Source organism: Thamnophis sirtalis, unplaced genomic scaffold, assembly GCF_051295495.1.
Source record: "Thamnophis sirtalis isolate CommonGarterSnake01/CBP01778 unplaced genomic scaffold, rThaSir2_p1.2 scaffold_1, whole genome shotgun sequence".
Taxonomy (NCBI): domain Eukaryota; kingdom Metazoa; phylum Chordata; class Lepidosauria; order Squamata; family Natricidae; genus Thamnophis; species Thamnophis sirtalis.
Genome location: NW_028261381.1, coordinates 148,968,115 through 148,992,934, shown reverse-complemented (window position 1 = coordinate 148,992,934; position 24,820 = coordinate 148,968,115). Strand labels below are relative to the sequence as shown.

The 24,820-nt window shown below is 39.3% G+C and overlaps 1 protein-coding gene across 1 annotated transcript; it reads right to left on the bottom strand.

Moving 5' to 3' along the window:
- Nucleotides 1-22,139, bottom strand: SGPP1 (sphingosine-1-phosphate phosphatase 1). Its single transcript, XM_087727390.1, has 4 exons — nt 21,921-22,139; nt 20,715-21,707; nt 6,265-6,354; nt 1-1,293 (listed from the first exon to the last, which is right to left on the bottom strand). Exons 2-4 carry the CDS (start codon nt 21,447-21,449, stop codon nt 739-741), a joined length of 1,380 nt encoding a protein of 459 aa, XP_087583516.1. The 5' UTR covers nt 21,450-21,707; nt 21,921-22,139; the 3' UTR covers nt 1-738.
- Nucleotides 22,140-24,820: the final 2,681 nt, after the last annotated feature.

Here is a 24,820-nt window from a genome sequence, read left to right as displayed (position 1 = left end):
TGTGAATTAAAGTGGGTAAGCCCCATTAAAGTTTTTATTTTACATAATAAAAATTATTTTTATTAATCACACTGCAGCCTACATTTTAAAATATTCACCTAATTTAGAATATGTTTATACTACTTTATAGTAGTTGTATATGTGTACCTCACAGTATGTGGTGCATTCCAACAGAAAGGCACAATTATCAAGCATAGAATACAGTACATGGAATAAGTGGTTTGTGGTCACAAATTAAAAATACGGAGTACAGAAAAGGCTCTAAAGCTATCAGGTGCTGTAAGCCAAGTTTCATTAAACTTTAGGTTTATTAGCATAGCGTCTTTTGTGTGTTTAAAAAATAGGTCCGTATATGAGAAGGAAAGAAAGCTTTTTCATTACAATATAGCCATTTGTGGCTAAGGGATATGACATGGCTTTAATTGACCATAGACAGAGCTTCTGGATCAGTTGTAAACATAACTGCTTTAACATATTTAAATAGAGAGAACATTTATAGTCTGATGCGTATTTATGCATACACACAAACCCATTTGCTATTTATAATGTTGTTACAATGGTAAGACTAGACATGGCATTTCTCAAGGACCTGAATCTATAAGGTTTTTAGCCAGTATCAAAGATTTGCCTGCCTGCCACATGTAATTTTTGCAGAAGCAATATCATAGCACTTCTCAAAAGGTTTACCATCTCTCGCATAGATCAACTGTCCATCACGGTTTCCATGTGAAGAAAACATTAACATGAGGACAGTCCAATTAGGCAAAATAAGCAAGGAACCAAGAAAGTCGTTGAGAATCCCACCGTTCCGTAAGTAATGTAGCGATAAGGCAGTTCAACTTCCATGTGCTGTCGGGCTTCTCGAACATCTGCACTAGAAATACCGGAGACTTTACAGGCCAGTGGGATGGTGATCTTCTTCATGATCATTCTGACCAGCAACAGAAAAACTAATCCAATCAATAATCGCAGTGCAGCCTTTCCAAAGAGATTTAAGGTGAGTGAGGGAACTAATGGAAGCATTTCTTGTGAAGGATCTGGCATTAGATTCAGCCCATAGGTAGCATAGGAGCCACAGGCAATTCCAGCACCGCTGCCCAAAATCTGAGCTGTATCTCCTCGGGATGTGCTCCACGTGTCTAGAGTGAAAGAAAACACCCCCAAGGCAAAGTGAAGACTGATAATGATTAGTGGAGCGTATTTGAAAGTTAAGTTGAAATTATCTACTAGATCCACAGTTGGAAGGAAGACGGCCAAGATGAGAAGAGCATAAAGAAAACCAGCAATAACATCCTGTTTCAAGAGATAGAAAAAACAATTAATTATAAGAATTATGACAGTTTTACTGAATATCAATTAGATATTTTCAAAATACATTTCCCAGCAAATTATTTAGAGAGTAAGTAAGTAAAATCTTTATTACAGTCAAAGACCAGCAATACACATTAGTTTTTACTCTATGTTAAAAAATGCTAACATTAAAATATAATTAAAAAGTATTGGCATTAAAAGTGGATAATAACATAATGGTCCAAAGATTGTTAAAGGTATGTCCAGATAATTGGTATAAGATAGTACTATACTTCTGTAGCCAATTTTTTTCTTATGGACATTGCAGCAGCACAGAACTTTGCCACTGCATACGTGGTAACCGGATTAGTGTCCTGGAGGAGAAAGCCTAGATAAAAATGGTCTGCCCTTCCTGGAAATCTCTCTAATAAGGGGAGAATATGTGCAGACCTACAAGCTCTATATAGCTCGCAGTGTAATAGAACATGTGAATTATCTTCCACTTCTCTTTTACCACATATACAAACGCGTTCTGCTATAGGTGTTCTCTTATACCTGCCCTGGAGGAGTGCTGGAGGAAGAATGTTAAATCTGGCTCTGAAGAAAGCTATTCTTTGTTTTGGGGAGATCAGGTCATTTAGATATCTTGCCAATTCCCACACACCCTGTTTAATTCTGTCCCTACTGTGGAGAGGCAACCTATTTAGTTCTTCTTGGAACTCCATGTCCCTCATTCTATTAATTACTACTTGCTTTGCTTGCTCAAAGCCTAGGGACATTAAGAATAATGGTGAGAACCCATAAGAGCCCAGCTTGTGATCAATTGCCTGTTTCCGGGAGGATGAGAAATTGCCAGTCAACACTAGTGGGGACAGTCCCTCTGGAAAAAAATGCATTTTAAGCCAATAAATGATCATCATCTTCCAGGCTTTTACCTGAATTTGAGGCATGCCTGTCTCAATTCTTAATTGGGCATTTGGAGTTCCATTGGGTGCGGCTAAGATGGCTCGCAGGAATTTAGTTTGTATGGTTTCTAGCGAGTCTCTCTTTGCAAGAATTCCTGACTGCGCCCCGTAAAGAATTTGTGTCAATGTTTTGGCCTCAAAATGTTTTAAGGCAGCAGGTACTAACTGACCTCCATCTGTATAAAAGAAATGTTTGATTGCATTTGAGGACCTAATGGCTACTTGCAATGTGTGATCCAGGTGTGCCTTCCATGTCCCTAGCGAGTGGAAAACCACACCAAGGTATCTAAATGTTCTAACCTGTTCCAAACTATATCCTTCTATTTGCCAGGAGTATTGGCTTGGTCTTTTAGCAAAAACTAAAATTTTTGATTTATTGAAGTTAAGGACCAGCTTGTTTTGCCTGCAATAGCCGAGTGTTACCCTAATTAATTATTTAGAGAAGATTGTGAAATTATACATTAAAAACAAAGATTAGATTAGAAATAGATCACAGTGTGCACTCATGTTTGTTATAGGAAAACATGTGTCTTTTCCAACGCAGAACAATTACAGTTAAGTATTCTTTTGGAGGAAGCAGTAAAGCAGTAATGCTATTTATTCAGATAAATGACGCGTTTGTGGAACAAGATTACAGTAGAGCTTCTATATCTCTGAAGGTAATTTCCTGCATAAAACTTAATCTCAACCATGCCATGTCTCTAGTTACTATGAGAAATCTCAAAATGTAAATACCTAGGCAGAAGTTTACTTCCCTAACCACAACATTAGTCAAAATCCAGAGTTTAGGGTGCAGCCCCTGAGTGAATAGCTGTTCATGACAGAAAGGGGGTTATATTTATTTGAGGAAAGAACAGCAAGGGCTCCAGGAGATCCAATGAGAACAAAAAAGCATTAAGAAGAAATTATTTCTCCAGAACTTTAGAAAGTTGCTGCAAAAGAATTAATAGATTAATTTAAAGACAAAAATGAGCTGGACAAACTGTATACATAAAATGAGTGACAGAACATTATGTCCAAAAATGACATCAAGATTTTTAAAAAATCTTAAAAAAAAAAGATGTAATTCTATTGACATTTTACATTTCTCTACTACAGGAAGTTCTCGACTTGCAATGAAGTTACAATGGACAACGCCCCCCCCCCCCCAAGCTGTTTATTCGGTTTCAGAGTTACAGCCACTGCAGTGCCCCTGTGGTCATGTGAATATATTTGAGTGCTTGGCAAGCCGCCTGCCCTTACAAGTTAGTTCAGGGACATTGTATCTCCCTCCATCCTGCCCCACTAAGTCTCTACAGGCCTTGGGCATGGTTCCCATGTAGCATTTATGTCTATGTGCATCTTTCTACTCTTCTCTAACTTTGCACTTGTGAATGTGTGTGCACTGGCAAGAAAAGTGCTATCAGCCTCTTCAAGATAATGCAGATCAAGAAATAGATTCTACAGAATAACGTACGCTATATAGGAAATCCTCAACTTACAACAGTTCATTTAGTGACTGTTTAAAGTTACATCATCATTGAAAAAGAGACATGACAATTTTTCACACCTATGAACGCTGCAGCATCCCCATGGTCACGTGATCAAAATTCAGATACTTGGAAACTCTTATTTATGACCTATTTATGGGATCATGGGATCACTTTTTATGACCTTCTGACAAGCAAAGTCAATGGGGAATGCTAATTCACTTAACAACTGTGCTACTAATTTAATAATTGCAGTGATTCACTTAACTGTGGCAAGAAAAGTCATAAAATGGGACAAAAGACACTTAACAAATGTCTCACTTAACAACATGAATTTTGGGCTCAACTGTGGTGGAAAGTGGAGGATCACCTGATTGAAATAGTTATAACAGAAATGGGTAATTCTCCCTGTGTCTTCCCTTTAATATCCTGGGGAACAATGCAGATTGAGGGAGGAAAGCAGTTTGAATCCTTTTCCAATAATTTTTTGCCTCTGGATTTAACACACATGTCCTCTGCACCTGATATTTCCCTATGACCCTATAATACGGGTCTCCAACCTTGGCGACTTTAAGACTTGTAGACTTCAACTCCCAGAATTCCTCAGCCAGCAAAATGTCTGGGGGTTGAAATCCACAAGTCTTAAAGTTGCCAAGGTTGGATGGAGACCCCTGACCTAGACTTATCCTTCCACCTCCCTGGCGCCCTAAAAGGGCCGGCTGCAGAGGCTCCCCTGAGTCACATGACCAGGAAGGACGAGTGTTTGAAATGAAGCAACCAATGATGCTACAGGCTGGTTTTTTCTTAGAGATACACTGCAGGAATCTTTCATGGATATTTCCCCCCTGCAGCTGCAGCCAAATCTAAACCATTTTTTATTATCATGCTTCATTTAACAACTTATTCTTCTCTGAACGGAAAGAAAATCACTTAGAAAATGGAGTGTGTGGGTGTACTGGGCTAGGAATATGATACCTTGAAATAAAGGCTGTATTTACAAAGGATAACCCAATGACATCCGAAATGACAGAAAGGATTAAACAACATGTTAACACATAAATTATCCCTGTGAGAAAGAGATGGGGTGACTATGACTACTATGACAGTTTAGATCTGCATCTCAAAAGGATCTAGAAAAGGAAACAAACTCCAGATTAAAAACTGCTATATAAATTATACAAAAATTATCCGGTGTTTGAGTGCATATGTATGTTATCCATGCCCACATATTAGGAAAAATGATTAAGTTTGTATTATATGTGCTTGTACTTTTGGCTGTTTTAAACTTCTTTAATTCAGGGAACCAAATAGGTTAGGTAGACTTCTGAAGTCAATGCAATCTCTTTCATTTTTCTGTGATAAAGTGAAGATTCGTTCAAGTTGAGCTCATACAGATAGTCCTCAACTTATAACAGTTTGTTTAGTTACCATTCAAAGTTACAATGTGACTTATGACCGTTTTTCACATTTATGACCATTGCAATGGTCAATGATACTTGGCAACAGATACTTGGCAACTGGCATGTATTTATGATAGTTGCAGTGCCTGGGGGTCACGTGATCCCTTTTGTGACCTTCTGACAAGCAAAACCAATGGGGAAGCCAGATTCACTTAACAACCGTGTTACTAATTTTAAACCTGCAGTGATTAGCTTTTCAACTGTAGCAAGAATGGGACAAAATTCACTTAACAAATGTGTCACTTAGCAACAGAAGTTTTGGGTTCAATTGTGGTTCTATGTCAAGGACTACCTGTGTACCATTTGTAGAAACAACACAGAAATATTTGCTTGGTAGCAACCTTCTTCCTCACTTCTCAATCTTGTCCCAATGCTGGTATATAACTATATAAATGCTAACCAGATCCAACCCTGTCTAGCCTTTTCAAGATCAGCCAAGGAAGTTGCTGCTACCTGATACAAAATCATTCTGGGTTCCATCAGAGGAATAAAGGGGAACCCAAACAGACATTGAAAAGAAGGCCAAAAGAGGAAGGAATATGTACTTCCGTGCTCCAGGCAACATAAATTGTTTGACTGGAGGGAAAATACTCTGCAGGAGTTTCCAGCCTAATTGTGGTCAGCATGATTATTTTCTGCCTATCCATTCTACCAATGGAGCATCAAGAAGCCTCCATCTGGAGTTTTGGATCTTCTGCCTTGAAATGTGGCTAGAGGGGAAAATGCTTCCTTCGCAGCAGAAGAGAGAGCCAGGACTGAGAAGGAATGCTTAGACTCTACAGCGGTATTTTTCAAAGTTTGTAATTTGAATTGGCTGGGGAATTCTGGGAGTTGAAGTCCACACATCTTAAAGTTGCCAAGTTTGAAAAAGACTACAATACATTTAGCTCCGCCTTCTAGTTGGATTAAACTAATCCCCAATTATTAAATGACCAAGTGTAGCCTAAATGTTGCTGTAAGAGATATGATCATCATTGTCTTTTACAGTAGAGCTTAAGCTAACATAATTTTTCAGAAAATATGCATTACAATATGACCATTATTTAATGTTAAGTTGTAGAATTTATGACTTTTTCTTACCAGAATTGTATGCATTCCCATATATACTCGACTGAAACAAACCAGAGAAGACCAGCAAATGGTGAGAATCAGGCCGTACATGAAAGGATACTAGGGAAAGAAAAACAAGACATACAGTTTTGAATCAAATAACTATATAATTTTCCAAGTTATTTGCAACTGAATTTTTACAATACATGGATGTCATCATTCAAAATAGTAACTTACAATACAAGCATAAAATACAATAATCATACACTTTTTTCACTTGTTTGTCCTTGATTTCAAATTTCAGCACATTCAATACACATTTTGGCAATTACATCATCACCATTTGTACATAATTCAGCTTCAAATTCTATCTTCCATGGTCTATCAAATCTCCAGCTATCAACCTTGATTTTTTTTCTCTTAACTCTGCGTACAAAAACTGCTGAAAACTAAATCCCTCTGTAACCATTGTTCCCTTGGTTTCATTTTATAATCTCAATCTCCGCTACTTTGATGTAGTTAGACAACAATCCAGCTTTGCAAAAACTTTGAAAAACTTTAAAGACTGCTCTTTTGGAATTGGTAAAGCTTTCTGCTTACGGAAAGAAACAGAACCAACTCTTGCATTTTATTCTTCTTTTACCAGAGAAGTGTTTCTCAGTTAAAGATAGATTTCTAACTGAAATCCAAATGTATTTGATCATTTCGTGATTTATTTTGTCTTAAAAGTCCTCTTTTATTATCATAAAGGTAAAAGTTCCCCTCGCACATATGTGCTAGTTGATCCAGACTCTAGGTGGTGGTGCTCATCTCCATTTCAAAGCCGAAGGCCTAGCGTTGTCTGAAGACGCTGTCCGAATATTTCTATTATCATAGGTTATCTGAGGGACTGTCTCTTGCTGGTCACATTTACCTGACCCATTAGAACATGGAGGCAGGGAATGTTGTGGGTCCATCCCTGAGGGAGATACATCTGGTGGGACCCAGAAGAAGGGCCTTCTCTGTGGTGGTCCCTCTCACTAGAACATCATTCCCTGAGATTAGAATTGCCCCCATTCTAATTCTCTTCCAGAAGGCACTGAAGACCTGGCTCTGCCAATGGGCCTGGGAAACCCAGTCCATTAAATGGCTCGTGTAATTTGCTGTTGCTGGGCCGGGAGGTGATATATGGTTTTATTATATTAATTTATTGGAGCCTCCAGCAGAACTCTATAAGCCTCCATAAGGCTATGCATGCATTTTTTTTGACAAAAATGGGCCCGTTTTTGCAAAAAAACAGGTAATTTTTTGTTCATTTTTGGTGCCCCCCCAGGAGCACTCTGCAACCATTCCTCCCCAAACTATTCATGGCTTTTTTTAAATAAAAAAAACGGGCCATTTTGGGGAGGTTTGCAGAGTGCAAAAACTTTATTTTTCCCTTTTGGAGAGCTCTTTAACTGATTGATGAGAATTACATTGATCAAGTCCTGTGCCAGCAGAAAGAAAGTCTTAGGTGCTGCAGATTGTCAGCGATTTTCTTCTCCAGCACATGGATAAACATCTGGAAACATCTACCTAGCTCCCTTCTCTCTCTACCTATCTACTGTATTTCTCTCCCCCCTCTATCTACCTACGTAACCAACCTTCTCTCTCTCTCTCTGCCTACCTATCTACTATATTTCTCTCTCTCTCTACCTCTCTCTCTCTCTATCCCACTATCTATCTACCAACCTACCTACTCTCTCTCTCCCTACCTATCTACTGTATTTCTCTATCTTTCTATATATCTCTCTCTATCCTACCTACACCCTCTCTCTACCTACCTACCTACACCCTCTCTCTACCTACCTATTGTATTTCTCTATCTCTCTATCTCTCTTTCTCTCTCTCTTTCTCTCTATCCCTTTATCTACCTATCTACCTACCTACTTACCCACCTACCTAATTATTCTCTCTCTGTCCCTACCTACCTACTGTATTTCTCTCTCTTTCTCTCCCTCTCTATCCCTCTAGCTACCTACCTACTTTTTTTAAAAAAATTGCCTCTTCAAAACCTTGGTGCATCTTATACTCTGGTGTGTTTTATACTCCAAAAAATATGGCATTTGGCTGGGATGTAATAAGACTCCTGCTCTGAGCAGGGAGTTGGATTGCAAGACCTCCAAGGACTCTCCCAGTCCTATGATTCAGAAAATAGAGAACAAGAGCCATACAATTCTGATATAGAGAATGATTACAAACATACATGGTATCATTTACAAAGTCCATCCCGTTTGTCTGCAGCTGAAATCATTTTAGGATTTGTTGGAACACTCCAACATCTCTTTAGGACTATTTTGCCTTACAATATTAACTTTACTCAAATATTAACCGACTGTCCTGCTTTCAAAATCTTGGATTTGTACCACATCTCTTCATAAGGAATAAGTAACTATGGCTTATAAGAAACCCAAGTACTAGAGCTAGTTAATACAGAACATGACATGACCTCTGAAGGACTTTTGCACAAAGAGAGCATATTTTCCTTCACCTAACACATAGTTAAATAATGGAACTCGTTATCATAAGACAATTAAAAAGATTCAATTCATGAAGGATAAGATAAGATTATCCGACTAGTGACTGCTCTCAATGCCAATTCCTGGAAAGCCAAAGATGTTGTTATGCTCATATTCTCCTTGTGAGCATCTGATAGACATCTGGTTTATCATTGAAAGACCTTTGGGCTGAGCCAATAATAATGTTCTTATTACCATTAGTGACATTCCAAGGGCAGACAGAAATGCCGGCTCAGTTAGAAAGCAATTACATATTGAGGATTTTCAGGCACACAGTATAGAAAATAGCAAGTGCTGGTAATAATAGTTCGTTTGGATACTGATCTGTCTCAGCTGCTGGTCCCTAATTTCCACCTATTAGATATTAAACTGCAAGTGTGTGTGTGTGTGTGTGTGTGTGTGTGTTATATTTGTGCTGATAAATAAATAAAGGGAGACTAGTATAGATCTATTTCAAGCTATTTAGCTCTCATCAGCTAGCCATACCCTTACTGGGATTCGAATTGGGATTGATGAGAGCTAAATAGCTTGAAATAGATCTATACTAGTCTCCCTTTATTTATTTATCAACACAAATATAACACAAATATAACAAAGGCAACAATATACATATATGTTGTTGTATTTGTGCTGATAAATAAATAAAGGGAGACTAGTATAGATCTATTTCAAGCTATTTAGCTCTCATCAGCTAGCCATACCCTTACTGGGATTCGAACCTGTGCTGTATTGCATCTTAGGCAGGTGTGTTAACCATTAAGCCACAGAGTTCGACTCCTTATCAGCTAAGCCAGGGTGATAGGTATCTATTTAGAGTTACAACCTCCGGTATGCCCAAATATAGGAGGAAGTTCACTACTTCCATTCTCTGTCCATCGGCTCGTCACAAGAGACCATCCAGACAGAAACCATCCAGACAGAATATGAATATATATGAATTTTTATTTTTTAAAAACAGACTTACACAAACAAAACATAAAACATAAAGGCATCTTCCAATTACATCCAGCGTGTCGATTGATTACAAAATTTTTGTGCATCCTCTCCATAGTCTTCACTTACAATTTATATAAAAGCTCATATTATCAAACTAATATATATGTATACATTATTATCATTATTAATCATTTATTTGTCTATAACTATTATTATTCCTTCATTTTATATGAGATATTCTAAGTTTTGAGTTGATTTATATTATAACAATTCATTACATCCTTCTAAATCCATCCAATAATAGTACATCTTTATATTATAAAGTGCAATTCTGTAATAACATATATATTGGCAATTTGTAGCTTTTCTATATAAACTATCCAATCCCCTAGCTAGTATTTTCTTTTATATCCTCTCATACTAATTTGTTCAGATTTTGGCACGGATTGCTTTCTTTTCTTCTTTGAAAAAGTCATATATACGTGTCACGACACAGGCAATTTTAAAAGAAAAAATTAAGGTAAGAGATAATGTGCACAAGTTAATCAAGGAGAGATTGTACCCAGTTTTAAAAATAACTGATCATACGATCATATAGAAGCATTGAGAAAAAATATCTTCTAGACCATATTATTTGTCAAGCAAAAATTATTGGTTTGTAAATTTAATATTTTGATTCTATCATGATTCTGAGCAGCATAAAATATCAATTTAAAATAATTATAAGCAAAAAAATCCAGAAAAATAACAGAGAATTCTGCCAAAACAATCAGTCCAAGATGTTCATTTAAATATAAATTCATTTTCAGAAGACTCTGAAAGTTGTATTTCCATAAAGAAACCAGTGCCCATATAGATTAAACTATATGCTACTTCAGCAAAAAAAATAAAAAATGAAAATCTAAGGCTTGGTTCATTTCCTACATCAAGCTTAACCACAATTCACTGAAGAACACACAATTGACTGAATTTACACAAGCCCCAAATCATGGTTTAGAACAAGTAAACATTAAGCCAAAACTAAACAAGCCACATTCTGGCTTATCTGTGTATTTTATAATACATATTGTTCACATATACCATTTCCCCGAAAATAAGACAGGGTCTTATTTTCTTTTGACCCCCCCCACAATTTTGCTTGGGCCTTATTATCTGGGGGGCTTATTGGTTTGGGGTTGCCAGGTGGCTGCTCTCTTGCGAGCGGGTGCCTGAAGATCCGGGCACAGCCTCAGGGGCAAACAGCTGTGTTGCACTGTCGGAGCAGTGCAACAAAGCCGCCATGAAGTGACCATGCTCATGAGCAGCGCCTGGCAATGGGCAGAGTGCCACTCACCAACCCAGTAATATCCCAAAGGCGCTAAGCCATGTGGCGCTCTTCCTGGCTGGAAAGAGAGGTTGCGTGAGCACTTGTTCTGGCTGCAGCTCGCATGCCTCCCTGCCTCACCATGCCCAACTCTGCCTGCAGGGCTGGGCCAGGGCACCGCCGCTGCTGCCGCCAACCTGCTACCGCCGCCATGCTCTGAGCATAACCGGCTTCCAAACTCCGGAGATCCGCTGCGGAGTCTTCCAGCAGCCGCTCTGGGACTACGCTCTATGGTTGTGGACTGGCTGCCGGAAAGCTTCCAACAGCCAGCCAATAACCATAAGAGCGTAGTCCCAGAGTGGCCACTGCCGAAAGACTCGGCAGCGGATCTCTGGAGTTGAGAAGCCAGTTATGCTTGGAGTATGGTGGCGGCGGCAGCGGGGCAGTGGTGATGGTGGCAGCGGGACGGCGGAGGTGCCCTGGCCCAGCCCTGCAGGGAAAGTTGGATATGGTGAGTCAGGCAGGCACGCGAGCTGGAGGCAGAACAAGTGCTTGCGCAACGTCTCTTTTCAGCCAGGTAGAGCGCCACGTAGCTTAGCACCTTTGGGATATTACTGGGTCAGTGAGTGGTGCTCTGTCTGGCTGGAAAGGGGCGTTGCTGTATGGCTTCTCATGAGAACAGCTGCCCGGCAACCCCACACTCCAGCTGGGCACAGCGCCGCCCACCAACCTAGCGATATCCCAAAGGCGTCAAGCAATGTGAGTGCCTTTGCCCCTCCCCCTGGCACTCTGCCTGGCTGGAGGGGGGGTTGTCCAGGGGGCTTATTATTGGGGAAGGGTGTATATTTTTGCCCACAGGAAAAATATGGCATGGTCTTATTATCAGGACATGTCGTAATTTCGGGGAAACACGGTAACATACAACTGTATGAACAAACTGCTCGTCCTACATATACATTCATATGATTAGACAAATAATATTGGACCGCCGTGAAATAAGTCTTGCTACAAAGCTCAAAGTCTACCGAGTTAGCAGTAGGGCTAACTACCCCGATATATGCCAGTGAGACTTAGACTGTATACAGGAGGCACACTAGGCAATTGAACCATTTCCACATGACCTGCCTCCGTAGAATTCTAAGGATCCAGTGCAGCAGTTGTATTCAGCAGGTTCCAACCAGTTCTGGAGAACTGGTAGCAGAAAGTTTTAGTAGTTCGGAGGAGGAGGGAATGGAAATTTTACAGTATCCTTCCCCTGCCATGCCCACCAAGCCATGCCACGCCCACCGAGCCACACCCACAGAACCGATAGTAAAAACAAATTGAATACCATCACTGATCGAGTGGCAGGACAAGGTGCCAGACACAGAAGTCCTCTCCAGAGCAGGCCTGCCATCAGTTCGCACCCTGCTGATGAAAGCCCAGACACACTGGAAAGGCCATGTTGCAAGGCTGCCAGACCATCACATCCCCAAACAGCTCCTCTAGAGTGAGCTGCCTCAAGGAAAGCGATCACATGGGGGACAAAGGAAGCAATACGAAGACATGTCGAAAGCCTCCTTCAAGTCCCTGGATATCAACACTCCCTCCTGGGAAATCCTGGCACAAGATCGATCAACATGGTGCACCAAGTCTACTTGACATCTGAGGGCAGAAGAACAACCATAGCACAAGAGAAGTGAGCACTCCCCAAAGCCGGAGCTGCAAATGCTGCAATAATGGTGCACACACATGTCTGCCCGACATGTGGCAGAACATTTCATGCTCGTATAGGCCTTACGAGCCACCTGCGGACACATCATGGACAGCCTATAACCTGTTAGATATCAATGTCCTCTTCGAACATGATGAACATCATAATTTGACAAATTGTCATCCTAGGTAATAGACCACATGTCATTCATTACACTTATATCAGCTATTTTCTTAAATTTTCTCCCTTTTAATTATTTTCTTTTTCATTTTTAATATTCATTCTGACAATATGCACCAAGTCAGCTACTGATTGTTTACTATGTTCATTATTTTCCCTATCAAACACAACTAGAATTTAGAATTTAGAATTTTAGAATTTTATTAGAATTTGTAGGCCGCCCTTTTCCCTGAGGGGACTCAGGGCGGCTCACACAAAAACTGGGAAAGGGGAATACAGACAGTAGGACAAAACATGTAATAAAATAGCAAACAACAAACACTCATCATTCGGGCGGGTAACTATCCTATCCCCAGGCCTGACGGGCGAGCCAGTTCTTCAAGGCTATGCGGAAGGCCTGGACGGTGGAGAGGGTACGAATCTCCACGGGGAGCTCGTTCCAAAGGGTCGGGGCTACTGCTGAGAAGGCCCTCCTCCTTGTAGTTGCCAGCCGACACATTAAAAACTACCTTAGTTTTTAATGTAACTTTCTCATCCAGACTCCTCATTTTGTCTGTGGTAGTGAAAGATACACACACACACAAACACACACATACACACACACACAGACAAATTGAGGTGCTCCTCAGACATATGAACTGCTTAAAGTGCCCTTAAGAAAACTCACAGCCAATTGAAGTGACCCTCTGTGTTGACAGGGAGAAAACAAAGTTAGGAGCCCAAGGTCCAGTAAACCAGAATGTTTCTATTCACTGACCATATCACAAAGATAGCTCAGCTAGCATGCTGACCTAGCAGGAAGGGATAAATGAATTTATCTAAAATATTCCTACGTCATGCTTAATTTCCACTGTTTCTGCCTTCTCCTTTGTCCTGCCTTTGAAATATTGTAAGTTCTGGTTCTGCTTTTGCTCATAGCCACTCAGCAAAGTATCAAAGCTGTCCTAGGAGGCTAATACATACATACATACATACATACATACATACATACATACATACATACATACATACATACATCCTATTGTTATATACAGACTTGTGAATTCTATAATGAAGGAATAAGTTTGTTGTATTCATCATGCATGTATGGAGAAGGCTAATGAAAAAACTCTATAAATTAGAGTACAGGTAGAACACAGAAGTAGTTTATTTCATTATCTGTATCTCTCACAACTAATCTCTATTATATTCAATGAGGCTTATTCCTGGGAACTTCTGCAAACAGCCAGTCTTAATTATGTGAAATGTTATTGGTATTTTTTAATGTAAGTATGACTGAAATCAGCAGCAAAACTTGCTGAGTCAAAAATATTTAAACAGAAGTTGTTGCTTGGTAACATTCAGAAATAAATACATAAAAAAGAGATTCCAGCTAGGATTTCATCATTGGCCAGACAGAGACATGACAACCATTATGTTTCTACAAATATTGGCTAATAGACCATTTAAAACTTTCACTATTTCAAAAAATCCATTTCTGTTTTTTTTCTTAATTAATTTTATCTTAGGAGTATCCTGGAGAAAAGCTTGGACAAAAAATCTTCTTCTAAATTATGCATATGTCAATACCTTTTAGAAAAAAAACCCAATACTTTCAGGAAACAATTAATTTCAAATGCTTATGGGGGCAGGGTTTGAAAAGAAACTCATTTCAAATGTGAAGTGTTTAATGCTTTAAATATATTAAACAAATGTTTATGAAGTAGCCATCAACAAAAACACCAACATATAATTAAAAAAAAGGAATAGACCTAGCTAGACAGGACTTCTATGGCAAGAGGTCCTATTTCATGACACCATCAATATCTTGCCTAGTTTAGTCAATGATTTATTACATTACATTTATTACATTTACAGTATAGCCTTCTGAAGCTCATGATAGGGTACATTTTTCACCTGAAGGTAGGCTGTGAGTTGGGCCAACAGAGAATGACTAGCCCAAGTTTTCTAGTGAGCATCCATAACTAATGATAGATTTTAGTTTTAATCATCATACCACATAAATCAATTAGAAAACAATCCAGTGAATCTTATTTTTCAGAGTATAAGACGCACCAAGGTTTTGAAGAGGCAATTTTTTTTAAAAAAGTAGGTAGGTAGAGTGATAGAGAGGGAAAGAAAGAGAGAGAAGGTAGATAGGGAGAGAGAGAGAGTAGTTAGGTAGGAAGGTAGATAAAGGGATAGAGAGAGCAAGAAATAGAGAGAGAGAGAGAGAGAGAGAGAGAGAGAGAGAAATACAATACATAGGCAGGGAGAGAGAGAGAGTAAGTTGGTAGGTAGAGGGATAGAGAGAAATAGAGAGAGAGAGAAAAATACAGTAGATAGGGAGGGAGGGAGTACATAGGTAGGTACGTAGGTAGAGGGGGAGAGAGAGAAATGCAGTAGATAGGCAGGGAGAAAGAGAGGGTAGGTAGGTAGATAGAGGGAGGGAGGGAGGGAGGGAGGGAGGGAGGGAGAGAGAGAGAGAGAGAGAGAGAGAGAGAGAGAGAGAGAGAGAGAGAGAGAGAGAGAGAGAGAGAGAAATACAGTAGGTAGGTAGGGAGTGAGAGTAGGTAGGTAGATGTTTCCAGGTGTATTTATCCATGTTCTGGAGAAGGAAATCGCAGACAATCTGCAGCACCTAAGACTTTGTTTCTGCCTGCACCGCACTTGTTCAATCTAATTCTCATCAATCAGTTAAAGAACTTTCCGAAAGGAAAAAAAAAATCTGCAAACCTCCCCAAAATGGCACATTTTTTGAGAAAACAGGCCCGCTTTTTTAAAAAAAGGTATGAATAGCCTTGGGTGGGCTTGCAGCGTGCTCCTGAGGGGATGGGGGGGGAGGCAAAAACGAGCAAAAACCAGGCCATTTTTCATGCTTTTTGTCAAAAAAATTGCATGCATAGCTTTATGAAGGCTTATCGAGTGCTCCTGGGGGCAGGGGGGGATTTCTGCGCTCCTCAGCCCCCAGCTCTCTGAAAGCTTCCATAAGGCTATGCACAGCCATTTTGGTGAAGAGGGCGGGGCTGTGGAAGGCAAAAAATGCTGCATTCAGTGTTTAAGACGCACCCAGATTTGCAGCCGCTTTTTTGAGGAAAAAGGTGTGCCTTATACTCCGAAAAATATGGTACTTTGCAAATATATGAATTGATTGATCAGTAAATGCATGAAACATTTTATTTAAAGCTAGTTACTTATGGCCTAAAGCCCATGTGTGTTTGTCTGTGTGTTGTTTCAAAGCCAAAGAGCCAGTGCTGCCCGAAGACGTCTCCATGGTCATGTGGCCGGCATGACTAAACACCAAAGACACACAAAACGCTGTTACCTTCCCACCAAAGATGGTCCCTATTTTCCTACTTGCATTTTTACATGCTTTTGAACTGCTAGGCTGGCAGAAATTGGGAGAAGTAACAGGAGCTCACTCCATTACGAGACGCTAGGCATTCGAACTGCTGAACTGCTGACTTTTCTGATCGACAAGCTCAGTATCTTAGCCACTGACTCACTGAGTAATAAATAAAACAGTTGTCAACAATGGAACTTGCATGAAATGAACTCTGTTACTGGATTAGGCTAACAGCCCATCTAGTTCAATGTTTTGCATCTCACAGCAATCAAACAAGCACTTTCAGGGAAGTAAATTCTTCTCGGCACATGTTATTCCCAGAGAGAAAGAGAAATATTTGTACTTACTAACTAAAACGCTCCAACTTAACTACAAGTTCTATATGTTTTATTTGAGTTGGCCAACTCTGTTTCCTTTTGGTTCCCTTCCTAATAATTCCAAAAGAATAATTCTCATAGCTTTTATATTATTTAATTTAAAATGTTCATCAATATTTTAAACTATGTATCAGAGATGAGGTTTCCATCTTAATATGACTTAAAATAATTTTGACTTGCTGATTAAATTGTACATGAAGCACTGAAGAGTTGCCTCTGGCGTTTATGCATTAGAAGTTTCTATAGATACTGCAACCTCAGCAACACTTCATTGTATTATCAAAATGCCTGATATTTTGTTCCTCAGTTAGGAGAATTTCAAATCTTTATAAGATACTCATATGTCCTATAACTCAGCTATTAGGACCCAGAAACAATATTTAAAATGAGCATATTCACATTCTTTGAAGAAGTCTCTTTAAATATTTTTGGAGAGTGGAAAAATGACATGTATGTGGATAGTTTAAATTAAGGAAGGCCAATGATCTCAAGGCTTCATATTTAAAATATATCAAACAACTACATAGTACTATTTATTCTCTCCCAATTGTAGTAATCTAGACATAGATTACAGTATTGTACAGTATTATAAATTTTTGGAACATAGTACAGTCCAACTGTATCTGAACAGGAAAAAAATGAGTTAACTTCAAAGGAATACCAGTGAATGGCTGATCCAATGAAGAAAGTAGGTATTTCTTATAATGAAGATAAATTAACTTCGTGTTTTACAAAGGAAAACTTCCTTAGTCTGTGCTGCATAATAAGGTGTTATTTACTCACTTATTACTAATTTTCCTGGTGTCTTAGATAACAAGGCGTGGCCAGTGATAAAATCATTGAGGGAATCTCAATCTCAAACTTTCTCACGTATGGGTATCTCTATGATGGAAGGAAAAATAGACTTGGTACTAATATCTTCCTCTCCCTGTAACTCCCTTGACCATTTGGAGCAGACTGATAGGAAGGAAATCTCTTCATTTTACTAGACTGGAAACTGCCTGCAAACCAAAAAATTCTTTCAAAGTATAGAAGGAAGGATTTCAATCTTAACCAATACAATCGTTTAGAATTTATGCAATGAAATATAAAAGTTAAACAGAACTTCACCAACAGAATCATGGATACAACTTTTATTAATCTAGTAGTATGCATGTTGTCATAATTATGTCAAAAGTATATGTAAAGTATTATGTCATAATTCCAATCCACCCAAATTCACTTCCAATTTAAGCAACTTCTACTGTAACGTTGTTTCCAGAGACATGCAATAGCTTTATGGAAGGAAAATATCAAAGACAACAGTAGAATGAATACTAAATCTTCTAGAGCAGGCTTGTCCAACCCATAGTCCACAAGCTGCAGGTAATTCTGGACAACTAGTAATGTGGCTCAACATGATAGTAAATTTATAATATTGTTATGTGATTTTTAACAATATTTTTCATGACTTAACTGGTAGAGTGAAGACTGCACAGGTCAGGGGTGTCAAATTCAAGGCCTACAGGCCAGATCTGTCCTGCAGGGTTACCCTGGAAACAGCATAGGACTGCCCCCCCCCTCCGTGCCTCTGCTAGAAAAAATGGAATCTATTTTCGGCTGCAATGGCCTCCTGCAGCCCTCCTGCATGCGCCCCTGCCCCGAGCTCCATTTTTGCTGGCAGAAGACTGTCACAGCCAAGGGCCCACTGGCAGAGGGTTGACATGAGTGATGTTGAGTTGACTACACCTCCCTTTGGCCACGCCCCCACACCACCTCCGGAGGTCAAAAACAACCCTGATGTAGCCCTCAATGAAACTGAGTTTAACAACTCTGGTGTAGGTGACCATGGAACATTGCATATGGGATTGTGCGGCACAGTGCTTGCTAACTTTGCCGCGCGAACTCATCACACAGTCTGATAAATCAAAACTGCACATTTCAGATGTTACATGGGCTTGTATGTCTAGGCAAGTAAAATGCAATGTTTACTAATAATACCTGTGTGATAAATATGATGCATGTTTGCCTGTGAAGTCAAGTGTTTATTATTATTATTAATCCAGCCAAAAATGCATTTTTTTTTGCTGGAAAGCAAATATGCAAGTTTTCTTATTTAATTTTGTACATGGGCTTGATGCATTGCTTTGTAAAATAATTTAATAAGTTAAATAAAAGCTTTTTAGCAGCTATGTTGGAGTAACTACAAAAATGAATGAAAAAGTTTTTTTGCTTATAATATTGATATATTTACATATACAGCATTGCTAATACTTGAAAAAATGGTTGCTTGTTTATTATTTTTTTACCTAAACATGGCTTCAACATCATGTCAAAAGAAAACAGAACTCCCCAAAAATTGTGAATGAAGGAAAAGTGTTCAAAGAAACATAGACAGATGAATACTTTTCTGTTGAGACAAATAATAAGGCAATATGCTTAATTTGTAGGGAAATCGTATCAGTTTTCAAAGATTACAACTTGAAAGGACATTATAGGCAAAAATATGTTGGGCCAAATTTGATGCGTATCAAGGATTGTTTCATAAAAACAAAATAGCAGAACTGAAAAAAGTCTGTCATCTCAACAATTTATTATTATTTTTAATCCAAGCAGACTATTATGCAACCTAATTATGTGGTAGCAAGTCTGATTGCAAAAAAATAAAAACTATTTGATGGTAAGTTTATTAAGCAATGTATGGAAAGTGTGGCACACTCTCCTGTTTTTTTTTTTAGTTGATTTTTCTAAAATCACTTGGTTTTGCCATACTATAGCCAGGCAAATTGATGAAACAGGAAAATCAATTAAAAGAGCTTTGAAGAGTAAAGCTGCTAATTTTAAATTTTATTCTTTGGCAATAGATTAAAGTACTGATGCTACAAATATGGCTCAACTTGCCATTTTTTATTAGGGGTGTTGATAATTGAGTACAATTTCACTGAAGAAATGGCTTCTTTTGTGCCATTCAAAGACATAACTAAATGTCTTGATTTGTATGAAGCAGTAAAAATGACATTAAAGCAATTTTCTTTACTAACATATCTGATATAGCTACTGAGCACCACAGGTATGGTTGGTAAAAAGAAAAAGAAACTTTTAAAACTGATAGAAGATGGTGCAACTGCCATCAGCAACTGATGTTTGATGAAATATCACTGCAGCATATCAAATAAAATTATGTGCAAAAGCTTTGAAAATGGATGTCATGCAAACTGTCATCAAAGTGTGAATTTGATAAGATCCAAGGGCCTGAATTACTGCCAATTCCAGGAGAACCTTAAAAGTATGGGCACTGGTTATGGGGATATAATTGACTGTTCTGAAGTAAGATAGCTAGGTTGGGGTAAAATATTTAAGTTTTTATAATTTGCAAAATAAAATCAAGTCATTTATGGAATCAAACTTTGTGTCAGAATTTGAAACTAAAAAATGGCTCATGGATATAGCATTTATGGTGGATTTGACCACTCGTTTAAATGATTTAAACATGTGTTTTTAAAGTGAAAATCAACTTGCTGTTACAAACAATAAGAGCATTCAAAATGAAAGTTAAATTATGGCTAGCTCAAGTTATGGCAAATAATTTTATACATTTTGATACATTGACAAAACACAATCCTGTGAAAAATATGCAGCCTTGCTTTCTGTTTTGATACAGGAATTTAATACTAGGTTTCAAGATTTTCAAAAAAAAAATCAATGTTTTTGATTTTGGGCCTTATATATATTAGAACATATATTAGTTTACTAGAATTCTTCTAAACTAAAGAAAATTATCTAAGATAGGAGAAATTCTGGAATGCTTTACTGATCTCTGTAAATTGTGACAAATATCTAAACCAATTAAGTAATGTAGAAATTACTTCAAAATTCCAACTAAGAGAACAGAAAATAAATCTACCGTATTTTTTATTTTCAAATTCAGGTGTGGCCTATATCACCTGGCTTCAAGGCTAATTTTCATGCTGCTAAGGCTGAGATTAAAATGTTCCAAAGTTCCTAGCTTTGCATTTACCTGGGAAGAGATACTTTTCATTTTAGAATGGATTAGAAAAGTAAAATTGGTGTTTCATATATTCAGGAAATTGTTTCACCAGCCACAAACAAACATGAAATATCTCAATATTAAACTAAACCGTGTCCTTACCTGCCACCGTCCGTAACTGAGTAGAAATAAGGAGACAGGAATGGCCGTGCCTGCCATGGCATGAGTTGAGGGCATGCTATATTCAGAATTGTAGAAAACCTCCAGCTTCACTACTGGGGGAGAAGCAGGCCTCGGCCAACGAATAACATCTTTGGTGCACTGGCCGAAATACATGATCCAAACCCAAATGATGATGAGTCTCCTGCCCAGCCAAGGATCCACATTCCAGACGCAGAAGGGGAAAAATATGATGTAGAAAAGTTCATTGCCCAGTTCTGTGCCAAAGCTGAAGAGGTAATAAAGGAAAAAATTATGGATTCTGAACTTCTGCAATATGGATTCTCCAGTTAGAGAGTTGCGGCGAGGATGGCTTTTTGAGGCCCATTTCTTCCGCTTCTCCAGGGATGCTGGCTGCGATTCCACTCCACAGGTGTCTTCAGAAACCATCCCATTCTTCAAACCATTTGAGTGGCTCTCGTCATGTTTCTCCTCCGCGTTGGAAGAGCCCGGGGACACGCATCGCCTGTCACTATCACCCTGGGTCTTGGCAGCGGCGCAATTCCCGTTGGCCAAGGGGTGCTCTGCGTCCACCGTCTGAGCAAAGGAGACAGACCTCCAGTCTGGAAGTGCTTCCACGCCACATAGTTTTTGGAAACGGGCAACTTTCTCGGCATCCTGCAGGTAACAAATCAGGCGATGGAGCAGAGACATACCAGTTCTTCTGTCAGAGGGCATCTCAAGGAAGTAAATCCGAAATCCAGGATGGGGGAAGAAAAAATACAAAACAAACCCAAAGCAGTGAAAGTGGAAGTAGTTCAGGGCAATTTTCTCTTTTCAGCACAGCGGAGGTGGTTGTTGTTGTTTTTTAAAGTGAGAAACGGCTTGCAAAAACCAAGTAGATGGCACAGGCACCGGACCTGTGGGCGCGCAGGGAGGGAGCTAGGGCAGGTATGACTTCATAAGGCACGCCGGGAAGGACAGCAACCTTGCTGGCTGGAAGAAGAGAAGAGGGAGGGGGGAGAAACAACGGGAGTTAGTATATGGGGCAGAGAGGAGGAGCTTCGGGATAGGGAGGAGAAAGCGAAGGGGAAGAAAATCACGAACTGAAGCTGAATCGCAGCCCAGAAAGACCCAGGAGAGGAGGAGGAGGCGGAGGGCGGGTTAAGTTAACCCGTTGGGACGCGAAGCTCCTGAGAACGGGTTCACCTCCAGCAAAGAGGGAAGCGGAGCTGACGGAGCGGGCAAAGAATAGCTCCGGATGGGAAATCACGATCCTCCGAAAAAAAGGCGGCGTCAATCGGGCGCCCAGTCAATCGACCCGGCGGCCGTCCCGCCTAACATCCCCACACAGCCTCTCCCTGCTCGTCGCTGCTCCGCGCAGCACCAATTCCATGTTAAGTCCCGCCTGCGCCTGTGGCTGCTGCTCTTACTGAGCTGGGGGAGCGCGCGCACGCGCAATTAATCCCTGTCCGAGGAATCCGCTGCGCGGGCGCGCGCACGCCAGACATAAACCGCAGGGCGTGCGCGAGCTTGCGGAGGGGGGGGAAAGATCGGGGGGATGGTGGCGCCCAGGTGTTCCGTCCTGTAAATATCCCACCTGATGACGCGTCTCTAAGGCGTCTAATAAAAACCCACCAAAGTTGATAATCACAATATTAAAGCGAATACACATCCCATAAATCACACGGTGCAGTTTACAACACCAGCCTATTTCTGGAGCTGACAACTGTGTGCTTCCTTTGGACGGTACAGATTGTGTATATATTATGGAACATTACGATTTACTATAATGTACTAGATATGAATTAGTACAAACCAAAGAACAAGAAGAAAACATAGTACAAAAAAGAAAGAAAAATAATAGAAAAGAAAGGGAAAAATGTAGTAAAGAAAAACAAATAAATCATAACAAGTATAAATTTAGCAATAGCACTTATATACTGCCCCATAGTGCTTTACAGCCCCATAGTGCTTTACTCTCTGGGTGGTTTGCAATATCAGGTTATTATCTCCAACTATCTAGGTCCTCATTTTGCCAACCTTGGAAGGATGGAAGGCTGAGTCAACCATGAGCTACACCAGGATCAAACTCCAGGCTGTGGGCAGAGTTTGTCTCAATATTGCACCTTAACCACTGTGCCACCAGGGTTCGTTTTAATAATTTACTGCTTCTTAAATTACAACAAATGATCTCTTCCACTTCTATTTTCTATAAACAACATTTTGAAAGCCAAACTTTAAAGTTCAGTCATGGTCATTAAGGGCTACCATAGACAATAACATACCTATTTTAACCTTGATCAAATAAACCAACTTTATATTCCTTCCTTTTACTTTTGACAATCCCAAAACTCGATTTCTTGTCATATTTTCTTTGTCTGTTCTCACAAAATTCTTCAAAACTTTAATAAGTATTTTTTAACTCTAATATAAGAAAGTTATCCTGCTCATTCTTCTTCCTTTTTTGGTTAAAATATCAGCCAGTTTCATTTGTAGATGCAGGGTAACTTCTTGTTCCAGATCATTATACTGTAATTTTTAAATTCACTTTCAAATCAGTCTCAGACCTATCTGGTAAAATTTTCTCCTCTTTAATATTTTCTAAACTCAATCTTTTTGTAATGGCATATGGTTCCAAAATTATCTGGTGGATCTTATTCATGACTATCCTTCAATACATTATTTAGCCTCATTCTGTATTAATAAGATTAAATCTTCTTCTCCTTAATTATAACCTTTAGTTTTTTCTGGTTCCTTCTAGTATCAAAGCATCAACATCTTACATGTCTAAAATATTTTAAGTATTCAAAACAGCAGCATGTTCCCACAGGAAGTATTCTTATAATTATTTTCAAAATCTTCTTTCAAAAATAAATAAATTTTAAATCCATTTTAGTCCATTTGTAACTTTCCAAAATTAATGTTTAAGTCACCTTTTTGCTGTTTATTCCACCAAACTATTTATAAGTCCTTAAATTTCTGTTTATTTTGATAAGAATTGAAGGAAGCCTGCCCAATGTAGTATAACATGATGCCCCGAAAAACAGCTAATAAGCAATTTCCCAAAAAATAATTAAGAAAGGAAGTATGTGAATTCCTGTATCTATAAAAGTGCCAATTATGGTTTGGACAAAGATGTCATCCCTTATTTCCTAGACCTCTAACCCACTGCCTGGTGGTCTCTTTATGAGGAACAACTGTCTGGAGCACATGTAGGCAATTCCAAGTTCTCTTTTCATCTGGAGAAGAATACCAAAGTTCTGGTCTATTTTCCAGCTGTTCATTCTGTCATGGTTGTCAACTCTGGTCTGACCAAAGCTGTTTTCAGGTTTGCAATTTCTTCTCCAGAAGTGATCGGCATCTCAGTAATGGGAAACTCATCAAATTTGCAGATGACACCAAGCTGGCAGGAATAGCCAACACTCCAGAAGATAGGCTAAAGATACAGAAGGCTCTTGACAAACTTGAACATTGGGCACTATCTAATAAAATGAAATTCAATGGTGAAAAGAGTAAGGTTCTACATTTAGGCAACAAAAACGAAATGTACAGGTACAGTATAGGTGGTACCTTGCTCAATAGTAGTAACTGAGAAGGATCTTGGGAGTCCTAGTGGACAACCATTTAAATATGAGCCAGCAGTGTGCAAAAGCCAACACAGTTCTAGGCTGCATAAATATAGGGATAGAATCAAGATCACGTGAAGTGCTCATACCACTTTATAATGCCTTGGTAAGGCCACACTTGGAATACTGCATTCAGTTTTGGTCACCATGATGTAGAAAAGATGTGGAGACTCTAGAAAGAGTGCAGAGAAGAGCAATAAAGATGATTAGGGGCAGTGACGTGTGGTGAGCTTTATGGCTGGTGAGGCAGCAATTTTTTTAGACTTGTGGATTTCAACTCCCAGAATTTCACAGCCAGGCATGCTCAGTTCTGATTTAAAGCGACAGCATTTTCCCCACTTGCAAAATAAGTTTTCCTTCATTCTTTTTCTTCTCCTTCCCGCTCCTTCCTCCCTCTCTCCCTCTCTCCCCCCTCTCTCAAACAGACACATGCACACAGAGAAGTTGGATCCCTCTCCCACTCACTCACTCTCAAACACA